We start from the raw sequence: 21,224 nt of genomic DNA, 5'->3' as shown, positions 1-21,224 counted from the left end.
TTTAAAGGACATCAAAAGGAAAAGCAAAAATCTAAGTAAGGATTGTGAAAGCAAAAATCACAACAAATCTCAGCAAATCTCTGTACGAAATATGTGCCTCATTTTATCATTTTTAAATCCAAGTTTCATTCTTGGTCTGTATGCTTGCGCACAAGAAGTCTGATTTCTTTCTTCACTTTAGTGTTTGTCAGGTATAAAGCATCATATATAAGAAAAATGCATCAGCTGTCTTTGAATCTGAAGCTGAGATTTTAGAGGCTGAATTGTCAAGAATTGGGAATGATGATCTTGACTTTTAAATTGCAGTTCCCTTCAGAGTCACCTGGGTGGCCCTACAGTACAACTTACCGTAAGGCAAAGAACATGTATTTTCACAGCAAGATAATAGGAACTTGACTTTCAGAGCTCAATTCAGTCTTGTAAACATTGGGACTATGCTTAATCCAGTGCCACTTGAAATACCCTATGTATCCAAGACATACTCATGGAAATGGCAGATATAACATAGGACCTATGGGAGACATACGTCTTGCTGGACCTGTAGTTGAAGCCCAACCAAGATGCTTTAGGGAGGGCTGATGGCACATGGCAGATGCCTCTGTACAGGCAGCTGAATCCCACCCAGAAAGACCACGGCGCAAAAAACAGTCTAATCCTTCATCTGGTCTAAGGCTGACACTTCCATCATTACTGCAAGAATGACTATTAATTGTTGTCTGCTATTTTAAACTCACCTAATATTATTTAAACTGTACTGCTGGAGACAGACTATTTCTAGCAGTCCATTGCGATACTTGAAAAAATGAGCTAGATAGATGATGAAAACTTTTTGATCAATATGTTTAAATTAAATGGCTAATCTTGTAAACAAAGGAAAGGAGAACTCTTGATCTAGTGTTTAGCTTCATGTATCTGTACTTTTATCAGATTAATCATTCTAGAAATTCTTCTCATTGCTACTAGCAGTACTTCTTGGAAGCGTTTCCTCTTTGATATTTAAAATCTATTTAGGGCGTTAACTCTCAGATTCAAAGACAGTTTCTCCATCAACACCTTTTTTCCTCATGTACACTGAGCGCTGCAGACAACCGAGGCAAAGATCTGTGGCTCCTGCTCACTTCTGCTCCCCGACAATCTGTACCCAGAACATGGGGCAGCGAGGAGAGAAACCAGAGGAGAAATAAAGAGCTCCCCTTCACTACAGACCAAAAATCATCCTTTCTTCCAAACTAAAGCAAAATGTTTTGCTCGAGTTATACTGTTTCTATCAGTGAGTGACTTGTGCTTTTACTCGGTTCACACAAGCTGCAGTAAGGCTGGTTCTAGGAGTAAAAAATGAAGAATCTTGTAAGAACCTTTGCAGTTGCCAAGCTCCCAAGAAGCGGGGACCGAGCCCGCTAGAGAGCAGCGCAGGAGCTCACCCTTTGGTGGGTAATACCATCCTGGCCGACTGTCAGAGCAGGACGTGCCAGTGGGGCCGCCTGCTCCGGCAGCCGTCCGCAGCGCCCGTGGAGGTGGCTGCATGCCCCAAGCGCGAGCACGCAGCACCGGGTGCCCCAGCACGGGCTGTCTGTGGCATCGTCGACCAGTCGGTGGAGCAGGCTGATGGCCACACACGAGGGAGCGATTTAATTCGGCATTTTGGTATTTAATCCTAAAGCACGGGGCTGCAGTAGCTGCATGACAAGCAATAGGAAGCCCCAGAGGCAAAAAAGCACTTGCACACATAAAAGCGGACCAGAAGGCACGAGGCCATCGGCAGTACAGGGCAGCCCAACTCCGCCAGGCCGGGGCGGCGGGGCCCTGCTCTGGGCAGCGCGGGGGCAGGTTTCCGCCACGGGACGAGTGGGGGGCGACGCCGCGGGCCCTCCCACGCGCCCCCGCCGTTCACCGCCCGCAGGCGCCGCGCTGCGCGTCGGGACAACGCCTGGGGACGCTCTGCCGTGACGGGACGAGCCCCAAAACGGAGCTGCAGCCGGAGCTGGTCTCCGCGCATGGCGGCGGGGACCCCCACGAGGGGCCGAGGCGCGGCGAGGCGAGGCGAGGCGCGGCGAGGCGCGGCGCGGCCCGGCGCGGCCCGGCCCGGCCCTTCGCCCCTCCCGCCCGGCTGCTGGGGGTCGCCGAAGGAGACGCCGCTCGGGCGACCCCATCGGGCCGCCGGGGGGGGGGGGGAAGCGCCATCCCGCCTCCCCCCTCCCGCGCGCGGCAGTGAGCGGTTCCGGCGGCTGCGGACGTGGCGCGCCCCGCGTGCCCGCCCCTTCCGCTCCGGGCGCCTGCGCGCGTGCGCCCGGCGGCGGGGTGCGCGCGCGCGCGGCGGAGGGCGGGCGGCTCCCCTCACCCGCCCCCCGCGCCTGCCTGGCGGAGGAGGATGAGGCGCCCCCGCGGCGGGGGAGGGGGCCGAGGCGGCTCCTGAGGGTCCCCCCGCGTCCCTCCCCGCTGCCGCGTCATGGAGGAGAAGTACAGCGGCCAGGCCTTGGCCGCCGGCGGCGTGCTGGGGCCCGTGGATGTGCCCAGCGCCCGGTAACGGCCGCGGCGGGAGGGGGCCTCGGGGCGGCCTCGCGCGGGGGGGGAGTGGGGAGGTCGCCGTCCCGGTGCCGGTCCCGTCCTCGTCCTCCCCCGCCGTGGGCGCTGCCCCTGGCCGTGCCGGGGGTGCCGGGAGCGGGGCGGCCTTCTCCGCCTGAGTCGCTGGGGCCTCTGGCGCCGGGAGCCGGTGTTTGCGGAGGGGCCGGGGGTGCCCTCGCTGCGCCGTGCGCCCCATCAGTGGGGCTCCGCGCTCCCCTTCCCTAGGGCGGGCGGTTAAGTGGGCGCGGTGGCTCGAAACGCCTCTCGTCTTCTCTCCTGCAGGCTGACCCGGTACATCGTGTTGCTGTGCTTCTCCAAGTTTCTAAAGGCCTTGGGGCTGTTTGAATCCTATGATCTTCTGAAAGTGGTCCACCTTGTACAGTTCATCTTTATAGTGAAACTGGGGTGAGTGTGCTTACGGCAAAGCCTTGTATACTCTAGTTTCAGCGTGTTTTTTCTGTGTAATTTTTTGTCCATGTCAAGCTCATACTTTGCATTGCATTTTGTTTAGATTAATTGAAGGGGAAAAGGCATAGTGGTGGATCCAGTAATGTTCTGATCGTAATGTTTTTGCTTCTTAAACATACTCACTGTAATTTCAGAAACTTTGAAGTCTGTGCTACTTTAAAATGGATGATGCTGTGACAGTTCTGAGCATAGAAAATTCAACTGCTTCCAAATTTTCTTATGACAAGTATAGAAGACAAGCTTTCTTCTTTATCGCTTACATTTCTGTAGTGTCTGTGTGCTTCAACTGCCATCTTTCCCTGATTGGGAACTAAAGTCTAGAAACTGGTAGCAAGTGTTACAGCATCAGCCTTTGCCAGCAGGCAGCCACAGTCTTGCTTCATGTTCAGCTGATATGTTGTAGAAGACCATTTCTGTAATAAACCTGGCAGAGTTGTCTACCACATTCTTACCTATTATTTAAATTTTTGTTTACATTTCTGTGCTTCTCACTTGAGTGTTCCCAAACACTGTAGCTTCTCTCCCCTTTGCTTGTTCTTGATCACAGTGGAGAAAGGAGTATATTCTTTCATACTATTTCTAACAAGATTGTGTATTCAGTGTTCCATATATGGAGAAGCTTTTGGGTATATGTACCTCGCTAATAAAAATTTAATATTAGTATTGTAACTGTATTTCTCAAAACTTTTCTGTCTGAGGAGATCAGTTATTTTGGTCTTTATAAATCATGGAAAAACTTCTCATTAGCTATTCTCTAAAGAACTTTTGTGTAGAATTGACCAGAACTGAATTTCACCTGCATGAACTCTTTTGTTGATACCAGATATAAGTAAAGCAGTAGAGAGAATGCAAATAGTGAGTGTGGTCACTGTTGTTTTTTAGTGGAAACTGAGTCTGATGTGAGAAGGGAGAAACTTAGTTATTTAGAGTTGATCAGAGAAAATGTTCTCCTTTTAACAGGTCTGCGTTTTTTATGGTTTTGTTTCAAAAACCATTTTCTTCTGGAAAAGTGGTAACAAAGCGTCAGGTGAGTTGGCATATATGTAATAGTAATTTACATCTTTGTAGATATTTTTGACAACATGACTTACCAGAAATTGCCCAAAAAGTGGGAAGAAGGTTATTTGATTTGGAAAACATGGCTGCAATTTCCAGAAACATTTAACTGATCTGCATTTTTAGTTTTTTCAGCTGTCATGCGAATAGTTGAGAGTACGGTGAAAAGGTTGGTCTCTGACTCCACGCAAGCATCTGCTTTGAGAATGGGATTTTTAAAAAGAACTTCTTCTGTCTGTTTAGCTGATTCTGACGATTCCAGAATGGCAAGTCCTGGACTGTCAGAATGCAGAAGTGCTGAAGTTGCGCCTCCTTCGTGAGAGTGCTTTTTCCATGCTGCATTGTGTTGAGGGTCCAGCCTGTTTGCTCTTCAGACTTGTGTTGAGTTTCCAGTCTGCAGAGAGATCAGAGATGGGCTCAAATTGGACCCTGCTATTTGAAAGAAATAATCTTTCTCTTCTTTCACCTCTTCCCTGTTCATCTTGTTTATATGCAATTGTGTGTGCAAAAACTTCATACACGCGCAATATTTGCTCTTATCAGTGTATGCTACATGGACAGAATCTGAAGGATAGCCTCAGAAACCTTCCAAATGTAACTGCTTTTATGATTAGATGTTTTGGTAGAATTTTAAAGCGTGAATAGAAATAAATCACATCTTTGATTTGTATTCAGAAAAATCTGTCCGTTTAGGCTTTCTGTTTTGCTAAAAAGCCTTAAATTCTAGATTTTGGAGGTGTGATATTTGTTGTAGGCACTTTGTCATCTTTAATGTATTTCCAAAAATGAACTGTTTAAAGACTTGCATTTAAAGTTTACCAAGTCCCAGTTGAATTACACATTACTTCCTGAAGAAAGAATTAAACATATCATAAATATTTGTAGACTTAAGATCTTAGTCTCTTTATCTTGGATGTTTTAGCTAGCATTGTGTGTCTATCAGATGTATACGATATATTACAAAATAAACAGTTTTTGATAGGTAAATGATCACAGTTCTTCAGCCTGTATCTAAAAGCCTGGGGATTGTTTATTTGTTTTTTGAAGAGCTCTCAAACTGTACTATAGAATCTAGTAGGGAAGAAGTAAAAAACTCCGATTTTTATTTTGTCCAAACGAGCTTTAACTGCTTGCAAAGGAGGCAAGAAGGGGGTAATCATACTCCACATTTTGCATGCTTTGCAGAGCATATTTTCCTCTCTAGTTCTGGAGCCACTGTGCTAGAAGAATTAACAATGGGGTTTATTTTGAAACTGTGGAGGAAATGATAATGAAATATCTTTCTTTTGTAGTGGATCAAAATTTTGAAGCATGCTGTTGTGGGATGTATCATTTCACTCTTGTGGTTTTTTGGCCTTACTCTTTGTGGACCACTGAGGTAAATGTGTACAGTAAATAATGCTTTATCTTTTTAAGCTAATTTTTGTGACCTCTCCGTGTGTTGCATGTTGTTTTTCGTTTTCTATCTGTCAGCCCGTGATGCCAGACGCTTGCTTTTTTGAATTTTAAAATGACATTTGTGCTTTTTCCTGTAAATTCTGTTGTGCTTGGAAAGAGCTACATAGAAATGTCTCATAATTCTCCTTATCCTTTCTTTGACAAGATGCCAGTGACACTCTTCATAGTGCTTAAATTGTTGATATGACTGATACAGTAAGATTACTGCCTATTGTGCTGACTGTGGTTTTCATTGTTTCCCTAGTCTTATCTCTGTAATCACACTTGTTTACTTAACTGTTGAAATCCATGGCTTGGCAGCTACCAATAGCAGTTTGTATTACTCTGTCAGGTGACTAAATTCATTTCCTCATTTGTTGCAAGGCCCTGTTTTAGTCTCCGATTTTATGCCTGTGCTGTGTTGCAATTTGGTAGCAGTAGTGCATATGATCACTTGTGGTATTTGTTAGCAGTACTGATGAATTTCATCATAACAATAAAAAAAAATGTTAGACTGCCAAAATGAAGGTTAACAGTTTAGAAAAGTGAGAGTGAAAGGAGAGCCTTAAATGATGCATTTTGTCAAATCGAAACTTTCTTTTGCGCAGGAGAAGGCATGCCTAAGTATAAGAAGATTTCTTAAATAAGTACTGTAGTGTCTTTCTGATTGCTGACAGTCTTACAAACAGAACCACTGACATGGTCCCTATTAGGCTGTATTGCTATACTGAAGAGAACAGCAGAAGCATTTGGTAGACTTGACAGAGACTTACTTTTGTGTTCTGCTCTGGAAAGCTGTCAATACAGCTTGTCAGTTGGTCCTTGCTACCTGAAGGAGACAGCATGCAAGTCTCAATTTCAATTCAAATTCAATTTCAATTCTCAATTTCAGCCATTAAGAGGCTCTGGGGGTGCATAAACTACTGGACCATCAACAGCTCAATAAGCAGGATGTAATATAGCAGAGCAGGGCTGCTTTTTTGGGGAGCCAGAAAGTACAAACTTTAGTTTACATAAGGTATTGTCATGGGAATATTAATTTCACCTTGAGCAAGTTAGTATCTTGTTGCGCTACAAAAAGATTACAATTTGAAGTAATCCATAAATGAATAATTGTAATTTGTTACTTCAGCTAGGAAATTCTTTGTTTTGTGGCATGTCTAGCTGTCACCAGCTAGATCTGTTTCTGGTGAAGGCTTTGGATTTGCAGTTATCCTTTCGAATTTTTTAAACTTGCTGTAAAAATTGTAGGTTAAATCTCTGATCTCCATTCCACTGAGTTTTAGCTGAAATAATATATATGAAGCTTGTGCAGCAATTGCCTTGTAAATGAGCTAAGTGCTTATGTCTGTTGTCTTTTCTTTATTTTTTGTATAGGACATTGTTGCTGTTTGAGCACAGTGATGTGGTTGTGCTATCACTCCTTGGTGTTCTGTTCACAAGTTCAGGTGGAGGACCAGCAAAGGTATTTAAATATATTCTGAAAAAAGTAAAAGCCATTGTATGCTAGAAGTACAAGTATCTCTTCTTTACCCAGAACAAACAGTATTTCAGATCTATGTTTGTGAAATATAATAATAAATAAATAAATAAAAACCCTGCAATTCTTAGTTTTGATAGTGGTGCAATTATAAGATGTACTACTTGAAATAAGAAAGATGGCATACACTGAGGGAGAAAGAGTAGGTGAAGTTGTTTAAGATCCATGACAGACATGTGAGAAGTCTTTTTGTTTGTAGGCAGAAAAAAACCTTGAATGTGGTTTCTCACTTCAGCATTCTTCGTACAGGGATTTTGGGTTCAAATTGACAAAAGGATTGTGTGTACCTGAAGTGGTCTTGGCCTTGAGGCACTGAAGTCCGGGAATAAAGCCTCCAGATTCTTGCCTAGACTCCTCAGTATTCTGTAGCTTTCCACATACATACACTTTTTTTTCTGCCAAGGAGTTCTCTGATTAAGTTCTGCATGGGCCTGTGTCTGCTGAATTATTGGCCCCAATCTTGCACTTAATCAGAGATCTATACATGAAACATCCTTTACCTGTTCATTACATTACATTACATGTTCAGTTTCATGGGTATTGTCTAATTCTGCCTAATGAGTCCTGCAGGTAATGAGCTCATCCCAGCACCTAGCAGTCATGGCCACTTTCACTCAAAAATAGTCATAGTTGAAGGAAACTACCTTATATCACATACCAGAGACTAAGGTATTGCTGTGTAAGAGGCAGTCTGCCTTTTGTGCTGCCTCAGGCTATTTCAAAGTCTGTGTTGTAACTTCTGTTGGAATGCCCTGACCACTTGTAAACTGGGCTTAGAATGGAGTGAGTGGCACACCTCTCTGCTCTTTCTGACACTTTACCAAAAAATTTTCAATGTTCAGGGCCTCCAACATAAAACTATCTCGAAGATAAACTTTCTCCAACCAGACGCTTAAATGATAAATGTAGAACTTTGCAGAGGTTCTTTGTGAATCTGTATGTTAGAAGCTTACACTTGGTAGCTGAGCTGCATGCCTAGTAAGGCCAAACCAAGGGAATGATAACCCCATCTTCTGAATGTTTAAGCTTTGTGAAATCAGCTAAAATCTAAAGAAAAGTCAGCTGACTTTCTGAAACAAGAATGTGGTAGCCAAATTTGACTTCAGAAATTATCATAACAATAGTTTTTAGCTGTGGATCTATGTTTCATGAAGATGGTAAATACAAAAAGTGTAATGTTCTAAGTCAGGGTGATGAAAGCAGAGGATGCTGGGCTCCCTCTGTCCCTTTCACAGGACAGCACTGAAGAACTCTGCTTCCTTGGAGCATTTGCACAGTGCTCTAGCTGTTGCCTCCCGTTGGACAAAATTTGACACTTGGTCCACTTTTAAGCTACGACTTGTTTATAGCCCCTTGATACCACCAAGTATTAAACCATCATGCTGAAGCAACTGTGTGTTCTGGCGGAAGTACACCATGAAGAAAGAAACAGTCAGGCTTGATATTCATAACATACAGTCTCCTAGCTTGTTGCAGTGGTGGTTTGCCCCAGCTTACCTGGCATGTCTGAAGACCTAAATTAGTATAAAATTATATTGTCAAGGTCACTTTTTCAAAAAATGTTTTTTCTTTTTTGGTTGAATAAGAGAAACGATATGCTTACATTGACCAGGAAGGGGGGAACACTTCCCGGAATCTTTAACATTTATCAATTACAGCATGTCATAAAAATGTTTTTTTTTTTTCTAGACAAGAGGTGCTGCGTTTTTCATCATAGCTGTCATCTGCCTATTGCTTTTTGATAATGATGATCTCATGGCTAAAATAGCAGAACATCGTATCCTTTCTTGTTATGCGTGGGGAGAATAAAAATCTTAACTGACAATGCCTGTCAGAAGCATTGTGTTTGAGTATAGGAGCAGAGAGAACAGAATGCTAAGTTGAATGTGCCAAATTAAATGTGCATATATTTTTCTTGATAGGAATCCTCACTTACAAGACTGCTACAGTACAAGATTTTACTTTTATATGTAAAAACGCTGATATTTATAGTCAATTGAATGGCATTGATTACTTTGGTGATAAAATCTGTAACTGTATTCTGAGTTAAATTGTAGTTATGGATCCCTTTCCTGTTTGCTCATATCAGATCACTTAGGATTGCTAGAAGCTTTCTTGATCAGCTTTCCTCTTGGAGAAATTCTAGAAATAGTGGCTATTGCTTAAGAGTTTTCAATAAATGGTTGGCTGGCCTGGCTGACAATCTTTTCAGGATATCCAGAAAGATAGTTTTGTACTCTTACTAATATGGTAGTTGTCTCAGTTCAGCTGCTAGGCTGAAAAGCAATGTGAAATACCCTGCAATAGCTTCAGCAACGATGGAGTCTAAGCTGCAAATGAAAGCTGATAAACATGGTTCCTAAGCCAATGCATAAATTGGAAGTTTTTCAGAAGTAAGTTTCCAAGAAGTCATCTCATCTTAATTAGGTGTATTGGAAAAAAGTGGTACATCTAAGGATGGACAGTAACAACAAAGCCCATAGCTGATAGCAAGGTGAGGGTCAACTTTCTCAAGAATGAAAAGAGCATGGAATTACAGAGGCAAATGGTATATTCAGAAATAACTTTGATTAATCAACTGAGTTTTCAGTGAGTAAATTCATTGTTAAAGTGCCCTCTAGTTGATTTGTGAAAAGCTATCATTACTTCAATATTTGCTGGATTGTGCTTGTTAATTAGTCTAACTTTCTAAAGTTTCAATATTTATAAACTCAAAAGAAATGATCAAATTTTAGACACTTCACTGTTATAATGCTTTTAGTGAAAATGAATCTAGCTTTTAATGCTATTGAGTTTATTCTGTTATGTTGCCTGAATTAAAGCATTAAGCCATGTATCGTGACTACCTTGTATGCACTATTTAAAGAGACTCTGCCTTAATATTTTAAAATACTTATTTTTTTCAAATACTTTTAACTACTTATCTTTTGTGGAAACATTTTCTTCCTTTCTGAACTTTAGGGATCTACCAAACTTCAAAGCTCAGTTTGCTTTCTTTTGCTTTCTGTGGTCTTTTGCTACCTCTATGTGTTCTTTGGTTTAAAAAAAAAATCAAAATAAAATTCTTCCTTAATTTTTTTTATTTAGCTGAAGGGCACCATGACAGTGCTCTTACCCATGTTCTGTATACAATCATTGCTTTCCTGGGTGTTGCAGATCACAAGGTAAATAACTTCTTGTTTTTTAGTTGGCTGGTATTTATCTAAGTTTTATTGGTAGGAATTTCAGTAGCTCAGAGTGGGGAGTTAAGCCAAACCTGAATCAAAAACAGCAAGAAAATTCGACGTACGTTCCCCTGCCTCTGCCCCCTTCCCAGCTGGAACAGAACCAGCACTGTGATTTTTTTACGTCCTTGTTGAATAAGAGCCAATTAGATTTCAGCTGAACACAAACTAGGAATGAACTGAAACATGCAGCAAGCCAAACCATACAATATACAATGTTTTGTTGCTGCTTCTTTATTCTTCCCCAGCCTTTCCTTTAGGTTAGGGGCCTGTATTTGAAGACAAAGATTCTGATACTTCTGTGTCTCAATAGTATAATCCTATTATAATTGGTGGGATGAGTAACTGTGTATCAGAATCTTACTGTGTGGGACTGACCTGGGTGATTGAGCTTGTCTGTTAGGTTAGTCTTGTTGCTGAAGTGGGTGTATTGGGGACTGAAACGGGGCGAGGGAACCCTGAACATCTGTAGCAGCTGAGAAAGTGTTAATGTGAAAATAAATTAGATGTTTGAGTGCGAGACTGGTTAACTATGCACAGAGCACGTGTGATCTAAGAGTGATAGGAGGCTGTTTCTGTGTGTGGAGTGTCTTGTGATTCATTTATGGAACAATTTTGAATGAAAATATTGTGAAGTATTGTGAAGTATATCTGAGGGTACAAATAAAGGTAAGGGAATGAAAAGATTGTGAAAGTATTAGAAAAGGCTCAAGTGACATGACATTTTTGAGCTTAACATGGACTTTCAACACTTTTTGTAGATAGGGAAAGTGTATTTTTTTAATGTAAATACTGTGGTTTTTTGGAGTGAGGTATTCAGCTCATAAGAAATGCTAACAGAATCCCTTTCTGTTTTCAGGGAGGAGTGCTGCTTCTGGTGCTGGCGTTGTGTTGCAAGGTTGGTTTTCACATGGCTTCCCGAAAGCTCTCTGTAGATATAGGTGGAGCCAAGCGTCTACAAGCTTTGTCTCATCTTGTTTCTGTCCTTCTGTTGTGCCCATGGGTCGTCGTCCTCTCTCTTACAACAGAGGTAATACAGCAAGTACACATTAACCAACATAACTCATTTTCTGTAATGCTTCAGCTCGTGAAGAGTGACTTAAATCTTTCCTTGACAACTTTGGTGGTCTTAAAGGTGTTTTAATCTTTGCTTTTCTAATAAGCTCTGTATTTGAAATAGTTTTCTGTATTTGATGCACGTCTTTGCATGATAACTTTATTTCCTCTTTCTGGCTTCAGACGTTATATCCTGGATTCTTCTACTAACATTGTACAAGGATTAATGGCTATATAAATACAGGGCTCTTTTTTCCTGAGTATATACTGTAATTTAAAAACATATTCATTATGCCTTCCTTTTCAGGGAGAGTAAACCAATGCAAATATGATATTTCTTTTACACCTATGAAAGTATTTTAAATAAGCTACTGTAATGCTCCTTACTTATATGTGTCTTTCTATAGTTTGAATACTGGTTTTCTATGATAGAACTATTTATGTTGATGTATTGTTGAAATTATTTATAAAGAAAGTGCACTAGATTTAATGCTGCATATACAACTGATCTGATAGTGAACAATCCTGTTTGAAATACATTTTTTGTTTCAGAGTAAAGTAGAGTCCTGGTCTTCTCTCATCATGCCTTTCATAACAGTCATCTTTTTTGTTGTGATCCTGGATTTCTATGTGGAGTCTATATGCTCTGTCAAGATGGAAGCTTCCAAGTGTGCTCGATATGGATCCTTCCTCATTTTCATTAGCGCACTGCTTTTTGGCAACTTTTGGACACATCCAATAACAGACCAGCTTCGAGCTATGAACAAGCCACCACACCATGAAAGCACAGAGCACGTTCTTTCTGGAGGAGTGGTAGTGAGTGCTGTTTTCTTCATTTTATGTACGTATTATTTATCTTTTAATAAATCTGTTAAATTTGTCTGTGTTACTTGGAACCCATTCTGAAAATGTCTCTGGTCAAAATTCTTTTGAATGAGCTTTTATGGGTTTCTTTGAATACATGGACATGCAATTTTGTTCTGTTTTACTGCCTACAAAAAGGAATATAATAGATCTGTTTTTCTATTGTGGAAGTGATGATCTAATCTAACATAGCAGTAAAATCTAATGGTAAACCTCAAGATGAAGTTGATAATCACTTTGCTGCCTTAGTATTGCACATAATCTTCGAACACTTGCATTATAAAATTGCTGTGAAGCTTAGAAACAGCAACAAAAACTTCAATACGTTTCCTTGCAGCTGCCAATATCCTGTCCTCCCCCTCCAGGAAAGGGCAGAAAGGCACCCTTATTGGCTATTCTCCTGAAGGCACTCCTCTGTATAACTTCATGGGTGATGCATTGCAGCAGAGCTCTCAGTCGTTACCCCGGTTTATTAAAGAGTCACTGAAACAAATCCTTGAGGAATATGATTCTAGACAGATCTTCTACTTCTTGTGCCTAAATCTGGTAAGTGCATGCTTTCTTCCAAACCTAATCACATAGTACAGTAAGAAGAGTTGCTCTAAAGGTTCCCATGTTTGTTTGTGTTTTTAAAGTGACCGTTGATACAGCAGCCTCACTAAATGGAATCTTAAAATAGATTCTCATGCCAATCTTACTATAAGTGGCAGGACTGATTGATTTGTTGTCACAATGGGGTACTGGTTTTATGTATAACTTGTACCAGTAAGTAAATAATTGTATAATGATTAGAACAGTAGGGTCTCACTCAAGATTGAGGTATGTCAATGTTACCAGCAGATAACCTGAAACTAGTGAGGCCTTCAGGGATGGGGATAGCAAAACAGTACAGTGGAATTGAGTAATGTCATTTTCGGAATAGCCTTTTATTTCTCGCTTCTCTTTCTCTCCAGAATAGGAAAAAGATAATGCAGTAAGCAGAACTGATAGGATTTCATGGCAATTTTCCAAGAAAATAGGGGGGAAATACTTGAAGCACCTGTTATATCTTGAGGAATTACATTATGGAAACTGAAATATAGGAAAGAAGAAAGTTTAACTTCGTAGGCAGATCAGTTAATAAAGAATATTTAAAACATACAGAAAGAAATATGTATTAAATGTTTCCTCACATACCCTTCTCAAAACTAATTTGTAAGATTTAAACAGTCAACTAATGAGTTAGGAAATTTTTTCCAGAACAAGCTGTTAAAAAATAGTAACTGGAAATAACTTTAACTGCATTTTAATAAAATGGTTTTCTGAAGCCTTCCCTCTGATTCATGATCCATAGCAGAATTGATAGTTATTTGGATATAATATTTGGATTTGCTGTGAACAATGCTTGCTTTTTTGAGGACTCCAAAATCATTATCAGATAAGACAATATTGGACTTTCCTATTCAAATAAATCGGAGGAATAAATTATTGACAGCAATTAATTTGGTCAGTTGTTGGCATTCCTAAATTTTTAGTTATTTCAGCCACCCTGTTGATGTGAGATATTATTTAATATTACCTCTCTTGATAATTTGCTATTATATCTCTCTACATAGAGTGCTTAGGCTAGTCTAACAAATGAAGAGCAACTACCTTCTTTTAAGTATTTATAACTTGGCAGGATGTATACCTAAAAGTGTTTGTATTTTATAGGAGATAAAAATCTCTCATCTTTAGGGATTAGATGATTTTTTTTTTTCCTAATTCAACTGGATCTTTTTCATCATTTAATGATTTGCAGTGGCTTTTACAAAATGAGCCTGTAAGTGATGACTTCCAGGCTTCCAGGTAGCTACAATAATTACACAAGTTTTGCCTTTCCTGATTGATTGTTTCTATAGACAGTGTGACTGAAATAGATGTAGAGACAGCATTACTTTTATGCTAGTAGTAGATCCAGTCAGAGTAGATCATTGTTGCTTTGCATCGGGAGGTGCTGGTTTGTTATGATCCCTGTAAGAAAGGCACTCAGATTCTGTAAAGAATCTCATAATATGCTGTTTATTAGAGCTAACACTATAAGGAAAAAGAGGATTAGTATGGATTATCTCATGCTCCTTCACATGCTGGGAACCCTGAGTTGTAAAGCATCAATCAGGGTGCAGCATGACATGCAGATCTAGTCTTCAAAAGGATATCCCATTTTGGTCTTTTAAGCTCTTACAGGGTTATCTTAATAGAAAACAATTCTATTCATCATTTCTACTGTCAAATGAAAAGGATGTTCCCATGAGAAATTGTTTCTGCACTTTTAGATAAAGACAAGGACACACAGGTGGTGTAATCGCCAGTGCCAAGTGGGAGCTGCCTACAGGCTCCTTCATTACAAATAGCTGGCTAAGTTTATCCTGTGGCCAAGGAATATGTGCAGTACAACACAGGCCTGAAGGCTAAACTGTACGTACAGCGTGGCACAGCGCAGTGCAGGCCTGTGCCTACTCAGGTTAACTGTTAGTGGATCGCTAATTCTTCAGTGTACAATGGTTTTCTGGTTAGGTTCTCTACAATTGTGAAGTAATGGAATGCTTAAAAGTTACACTGCACAGTGCTATTTACAATCCTACATAAAAACTTTGGTCTTCTCTTGTAGAAGGTTGCTTTTTTAGGTCTAAGGCTTTGGGGGAGTTGGTTCAAAAAATGTCTCATCGAATGTCTCATTGTAGACTCAGAATATATTACCTGTTTTCTTTAGAAGAGAAACAAAATGGTTTAGAAATACTTTGAACAATACCTTTGAAAACTAGCAAGTGTCCTTTGAAAGAGCTTCATGGCAACGACCAAGATACTAAATGAAAATTTAATCTTCAGGGATAACTTCAAACCTTTTTTCATTTTAGGCATTCACTTTTGTGGAACTTTTCTATGGAGTGTGGACCAATAGCCTTGGTCTTATTTCTGATGGATTTCACATGCTTTTTGATTGTTCTGCTTTAGTGATGGGGCTTTTTGCCGCTTTAATGACAAGATGGAAAGCAACTCGCATATTTTCCTATGGGTATGTATATTAACTTTTTTAAGGACTATCTGAAAAGTTTTCTACTTACTCCTTCTCAAAATGTCCAGCTATAAAGATATGTTCAGGATGCTTAAATGATGCTTGTTTCTTGTCTTTTTCTCTTCCATTCATGGTCACGTCAATGCCCTCTTACCCCAGCCAAAAAAGTGTTCTGAAATGTTAGCACTTCGTTAGCATTAATTTCTACAAATAAAACTTTATCACTGTGAATATCATTTAGAAATTGCCTCTCTATAAATACGTGTATGTGTCAAACAAAAAATATATATTCAAAGTCAATGTTGATATGGGGACTTTGCTTCCACTGAAATTTTCAAAAATTGCATTGCTAAATTCTGTAGACATCTAGTACAGTAGTTTGAAGCCTTAAATGTGCAGTGTATATTTATTTATTTATTTATATATATATATATATATATTAAAAAGGAAGTACTTAGGTTGTTAAAGCTCTGTACTACTGGTGTAGGGGCAGTTGCAATCTAGCCACCTGACAGGCAGAAACAGATAACCCAGAAATCAATGCATGATTCTGTGTCATTGAGGGGAAAAAAAATCAAACTAATCTTTTCATAAGTTCATAATGCTGCCTTAAATGTATTATAACTTTGAAATGTGTTCAAGGTAGCTGTTCTTCCATCTGAAATGTATATATATGTTTGCTTTCAGGTATGGGCGTGTAGAAATTCTTTCTGGATTTATTAATGGGCTCTTTCTAATGGTAATTGCTTTCTTCGTCTTCATGGAATCGGTGGCCAGACTGGTAGATCCTCCAGACATAGATACAAATATGTTAACAGTAAGTTTTATCATTCTGTTTGAATGTTGTTTTGCACTTAATGGTTCGTTTATGTTCATCTTCATTTAAAAAAAAAAAAGAAAAAAAATATTTATTGCCTACTTAAGAGACCTAAACTATGCCTTGACTTTTTAGCATATAGTTCCGATTTTAAAATCCAAACCATATCTAGTTTTAAAGTATGAAAATATAGGAGTGATATAATTTAAAAGTTAAATTTATCTTTTTTTCCAAAGAGGTTACAGCTCTAATCTTCTTAGATGGCAGTGTTTCTATAGTGAAAGGTGCTAAGGAATTTATTATTCCGTTGAAGACTAAACTTAATTTTTGCTGTCATGTATGTCAATGTCAGTTGCTGCAAAAATGTTTTTGTACTTATCTGCAACTGAGATACCTCAAAAATCAGCTGGAATTCGGAAAGTTATGCTGTGTGTGCTAGTGTGACATAATCATGAAGCTGTCAGTAGCCAGACTAACTGCACATGTGTCTTGCTACCTTCCACAGCCTATTCAGGGACTCTTCACTAAAATTTTCAGGCTTCCATCCCTTTCCTCCGAAATGGGATAGTCTGTTTCCTTCACTCTAATTGCTTTAGATTGTGGAATTCTACAAGTCCTAGGTTTTCTTTCTCACACTTTCAGTTTCACTTGTTTTCTCTCCCCCAAATGAATGAATTTGTGCTGTTTTGTTCTCTTCAGTAACAGGAAAAGATTTTTATATAGGTAATACTAGACATGTGCATTGCTGGAGTCTAGGCCTGATTTTTCTTCCCTCCTTCCCCTACCATCTTCAATATTTGTTCTGTTCCCACTACTGATTTTTTTTTCCTTTGGGGCTCAGGCTGTGGAGGTGTTTTTACTGCTTCTATGTGAGTTCTGTCTGTATATCCACAGAAGGGTATAATAGCCCCTGAGCCGGACTCTCTTAACTCCTTTATTAGCTGGGATTATTCTCTTGTACTTGGCCAGCTTTTCAAGAGGGGGGTAGAAAAAATTGCAGACAGATAAAAAGTGCAACTTGGCCTATAAAGCAGTAGTTGCTATCATTCCTGTATAATCTTTTTTGCAAGTGAGTGTTAAACTACAAGCTTTGCTTTGCTCTTCTGAACAATTTTGTCTCTTTCTGGAAGTAAATAAAATCAATTACTGCTTCCTAAAAGTAAAGTTGCTACCTTCTCCTGATTTGTTGATACTAGGTTTTGCATTTTGGTGGTTGACACTGGGTGGGTTTTTTTGGGAGGATGGAGTGAATCAGATTTTTTTGAGAGAAGAAAATTCCTTCAAAACAAGCTTGCATAGGAAATTTTGCTGATGAGGAATCCACATTAAAATAATCCTTCTGTTGATGCTAAAATGCTTCCACAGTTTTTCTTGATTAACTATATAGTGTCTCTGATTACCTTGTTCTAGAAAATAAACTAGAGCATCTAGCAATATGTAATGAAGTTAAGGGCTTTTGTTTTCTGTCTCCCTCGCAGCCAGTCTCTGTTGGAGGGCTCATAGTAAACCTTGTTGGTATCTGTGCCTTTAGCCACGCGCACTCCCATGGGGCTTCTCGCGGAGGCTGTCACTCGCATGATCACAGTCATTCTCACCACGGGCATGGGCACAGCCATGGGCATGGGCATTCCCACAGTGACCACGGGCATGGCCATGGGCATTCCCATGGGTCTCCTGGAGGAGGCATGAATACCAACATGAGAGGCAAGTACAGATTGCTGAATCATAAATAACATAACCGGGGCTTCAGCAGATCTTGATTTTCACAGTCAAACTGAACTATGCATGGTTCTTAGAATCTCCCTCCAGAGGTGGTTTGACAACCTTTTGATGTAGTATACATGAATTTCTCAAACTCTTTATTCATTAATGAGTTTGGTTTGAAAAAACATAATTTGAAATGCTTTGCACAGCTTTGTCGGATTTGTGTGGTATCTTGTTAATGATTCTTAAGGACTAATAAAAAAAAATTAATTTTTACGCAATCATCGTAAACCTGATTGAAAAACCTTAAAGTCTTTGTTTCTAAGTTCCACCTAGAAATGCAAGTGCAAGATCTCTGTCTATAAAGATATTACCATACTTCTAGGTGTCATGTGACAGCTGGTTGTGAAAACACTGGGGGAAGGGATGAGAAGGAGAAGAAGGAAGGCAAACCAGTAATCTAGAATATTCTTCTATTTGTGGTTCAGAAGATAAGATGAAATATTTTTTTTCAAAGCTAAAATTGGAAACTGAGAAGGGCAATATAGAAAATCTTTTCCCCTACTACTTAGAAAATACTTACCAAGCATCTTATTTATTAAAATCTATAAAAGAATGAGGTGTTTTATGTAAGCTTCTCAGAGCTTAAGCATTTTAGCTAGTAGTCTCATATTTCATTGGTTATTTTACATCAGTTATCGTTTCATTGACTCTTCTGTTGTCTTGCATTTTTGTAAAGTCTGCTTATCCTCTTACTATTTCAACATTCTTTTATATCCTGATACTGAAGTAGCACTAATCTCACAAATAGTTAGAAGTTATTTTTCAGTGTCCTTCGAGTGTACACTAAGAATGCTACTATTAAAGCAATATAAAGGATTATTCCTAGCAGCAGCTGTTAAACAATCTATTTATAAAACTGGAGCAGGGTTGGAGTATAAATCCGAATGATATATTCACATCTGTCAACATTAACACAGCAGTAGATTTACAGTGATCTTTTTATCCTCTGTTAAGCATCAATGAATCCCGATCCCTCTATCAGGAGTTAAATGATTATGATATATATTGCAAATACCACTAACATTTAAGACTGCATTTGTATGTTTGGCTTAATCGGCAAATGCCTGACTAGATCATTGCGTGTGGAGTGAAAATGGTAATTTATACCAGTTTGTAGTCAACCATTAAGAAAGCTAACTGTTTTGTTTACTTTTGCACCAGGTTGGGCATGTATAGTTAGTATCATAAACCCCACTGTGTTTCCACTAATGAACACAGAAATACATTTTAAACTTTATTTTATACAGAAGCATTCAACTTAATCACCCAGTGTATTTTGTTTTCAGGTGTATTTCTACATGTGTTAGCAGACACTCTTGGCAGTGTTGGTGTTATCGTATCCACGATATTTATTCAGCAATTTGGATGGCTGATAGCTGATCCACTCTGCTCTCTTTTTATTGCTACGTTGATTTTTCTCAGTGTTATCCCACTGTTGAAAGATGCCTGTCAAGTACTTTTGCTGAGGATACCTCCAGAACAGGAGAAGGATCTGCATGCTGCTTTAGAAAAGGTCAGAACCAAAGTTTTAAGTGTTTTTGTATACAAACATACAAAGTTATAACTGTTAAACTCAAGTAGTTCGGTGTGACAGCTACCTTTACCTGAGACAACTTTTTATAAAATGTTGTCTAAAATCTATTTTGCAGAGATGCAACTTTTTCCCTGTGAAATATTTCATAGCAATACTCATGCACACAGAGAAGTTTAGAATATGTTCTTAAAAGTAATTGTTGGTAATTTTCTTTACAGATTCAAAAAATAGATGGAGTCATATCCTACAGAGATCCTCATTTTTGGTGTCACTCTGCGAGTGTTGTAGCAGGTACAATACATGTACAAGTGATGTCAGATGTGTTGGAACAAAGAATTGTACAGCAGGTGAGGTGAAATGGTTTTAGACCCTAATCATCTGCTACCTCTTCATTCCTTACTCTGTAACCCTATTTCTGTCACAGACTGAACTTTGAAGCGGCTGTTTGTGATTATTTCTGTAGGTATTAGTTAATGTCTTAGAGCTGGTCTCTAATGCCGTACTTCCCATTGTCTCCTATCCTGAGATTATTTACATAGATTTGTTTGCTAAGACTTCTGCCAAAACAAAAAAAAATGCATCTATTCCCTTTCTCCCCCACACCTGCATCCCCCCCTCGTCTTTGGTTCTACTAAAAGTGGCAGTACATCTGCTGAGAAAAGGGGGACTAGGTTGGTCCGGTACTGCAATGCAGGCACTAAATGGGAAATGGGGAGATCTGGATGCTAGTCATGGGTTTATTACAGGCTTATTAATGTGATCTATCTGTCCTGGGTTTCTTTTTTTCTTTCTTAAAATACAAAAGATGTTCATTTCCGTATGCAAGGTACTGAGAATTAGCAGTTATGCTGAAGTCACAAAGCCATACCCTCTGAAGCTTATCCTGACTTTCCCGAAAATTGACTCTTTATGATGATGCTTTTTTAATTTATAGTATTTCAGACCCAGAATACTGTAAATCATTATATGTAAAATGTAGTACTAATGTTAACCATGCTAACTGTAATACCTAGGTTACAGCAATTCTTAAAGATGCTGGAGTAAACAACCTAACGGTTCAAGTGGAGAAGGAAGCCTATTTTCAACACATGTCCGGCCTCAGTACAGGATTTCAGGATGTCCTTGCAATGACTCAGCAGTTGGAATCCATGAAATACTACAAAGATGGTACTTACATCATGTGATAAGAAACTGTTCAATAGAGAGGATGTAAACAGTGAAGCTGTAGGATTCCATATTTGTATTTTTTGTCACAGGAACTTGCACATACATGTACAGAAACAAATGTACTATATATATGAATTTTTTAAACATAATATCTTTATTAAAATTGGATCAAGATGCTTTTATAAAAGAAGTAAGATGGACTAGAATATTTGCTGTATATGCGGAAATAATGGGAATCTTAAGTACTGTACTTGGTGTTTATTAAACAGAAATTTTGCGACTTGTGGATGAGCACAGATATATTCCATACTTTCTCATAAGTATGGAACATCATAATTATAATTTCCTTTGCCATGGGAAATGGAAATAATTTAGGTTGCGATAGAAACAGAATCAAGTGAAAACTTTTTTTTCATTCAAATGTAGCTAGATGACTTTGAATTAAAAAAACCTTTACATGTTTATTATGGGGAGTAAAAAATAAACAATATGAAGCTTTTTTGCAGACTTTGTTTTATAGGAATAGAAATACACAGTTTTTATATTACATCTGCATATAAAACTGGTTTCTAAACTTGAATTCACTGCATCAAAGCAAATGGATGTTACCATTCTAATTTATCTCAAACTATTTTTTAAGGATAAAAATCGACCACTTATATTAACAGTGAGTAATGGGAAGAAATAAGAATGGCAGA

The 21,224-nt window shown here is 39.2% G+C and overlaps 1 protein-coding gene across 2 annotated transcripts; it reads left to right on the top strand.

Moving 5' to 3' along the window:
• Positions 1-2,251: 2,251 nt before the first annotated feature.
• LOC135325076 (proton-coupled zinc antiporter SLC30A5) lies at positions 2,252-21,025 on the top strand. Of its 2 annotated transcripts, none has more exons than XM_064502546.1 (16): positions 2,252-2,520; positions 2,845-2,967; positions 3,991-4,057; positions 5,379-5,464; positions 6,901-6,988; positions 8,753-8,840; positions 10,151-10,227; positions 11,147-11,185; positions 11,896-12,184; positions 12,545-12,753; positions 15,084-15,241; positions 15,929-16,058; positions 17,537-17,762; positions 19,112-19,338; positions 19,578-19,706; positions 20,373-21,025. In XM_064502546.1, the coding sequence occupies exons 1-16, from the start codon at positions 2,447-2,449 to the stop codon at positions 20,541-20,543; spliced, it is 2,181 nt and encodes a 726-aa protein (XP_064358616.1). In that variant the 5' UTR covers positions 2,252-2,446; the 3' UTR covers positions 20,544-21,025. The 2 variants fall into 2 exon arrangements, with proteins under 2 accessions (XP_064358616.1, XP_064358615.1); XM_064502545.1 differs by having other exon boundaries at positions 11,147-11,317.
• Positions 21,026-21,224: the final 199 nt, after the last annotated feature.

This window comes from Dromaius novaehollandiae, chromosome Z (assembly GCF_036370855.1).
Source record: "Dromaius novaehollandiae isolate bDroNov1 chromosome Z, bDroNov1.hap1, whole genome shotgun sequence".
NCBI lineage: Eukaryota > Metazoa > Chordata > Aves > Casuariiformes > Dromaiidae > Dromaius > Dromaius novaehollandiae.
Note: the sequence above shows the minus strand (reverse complement) of the source record. Positions and strands in the feature narration are given on the sequence as shown.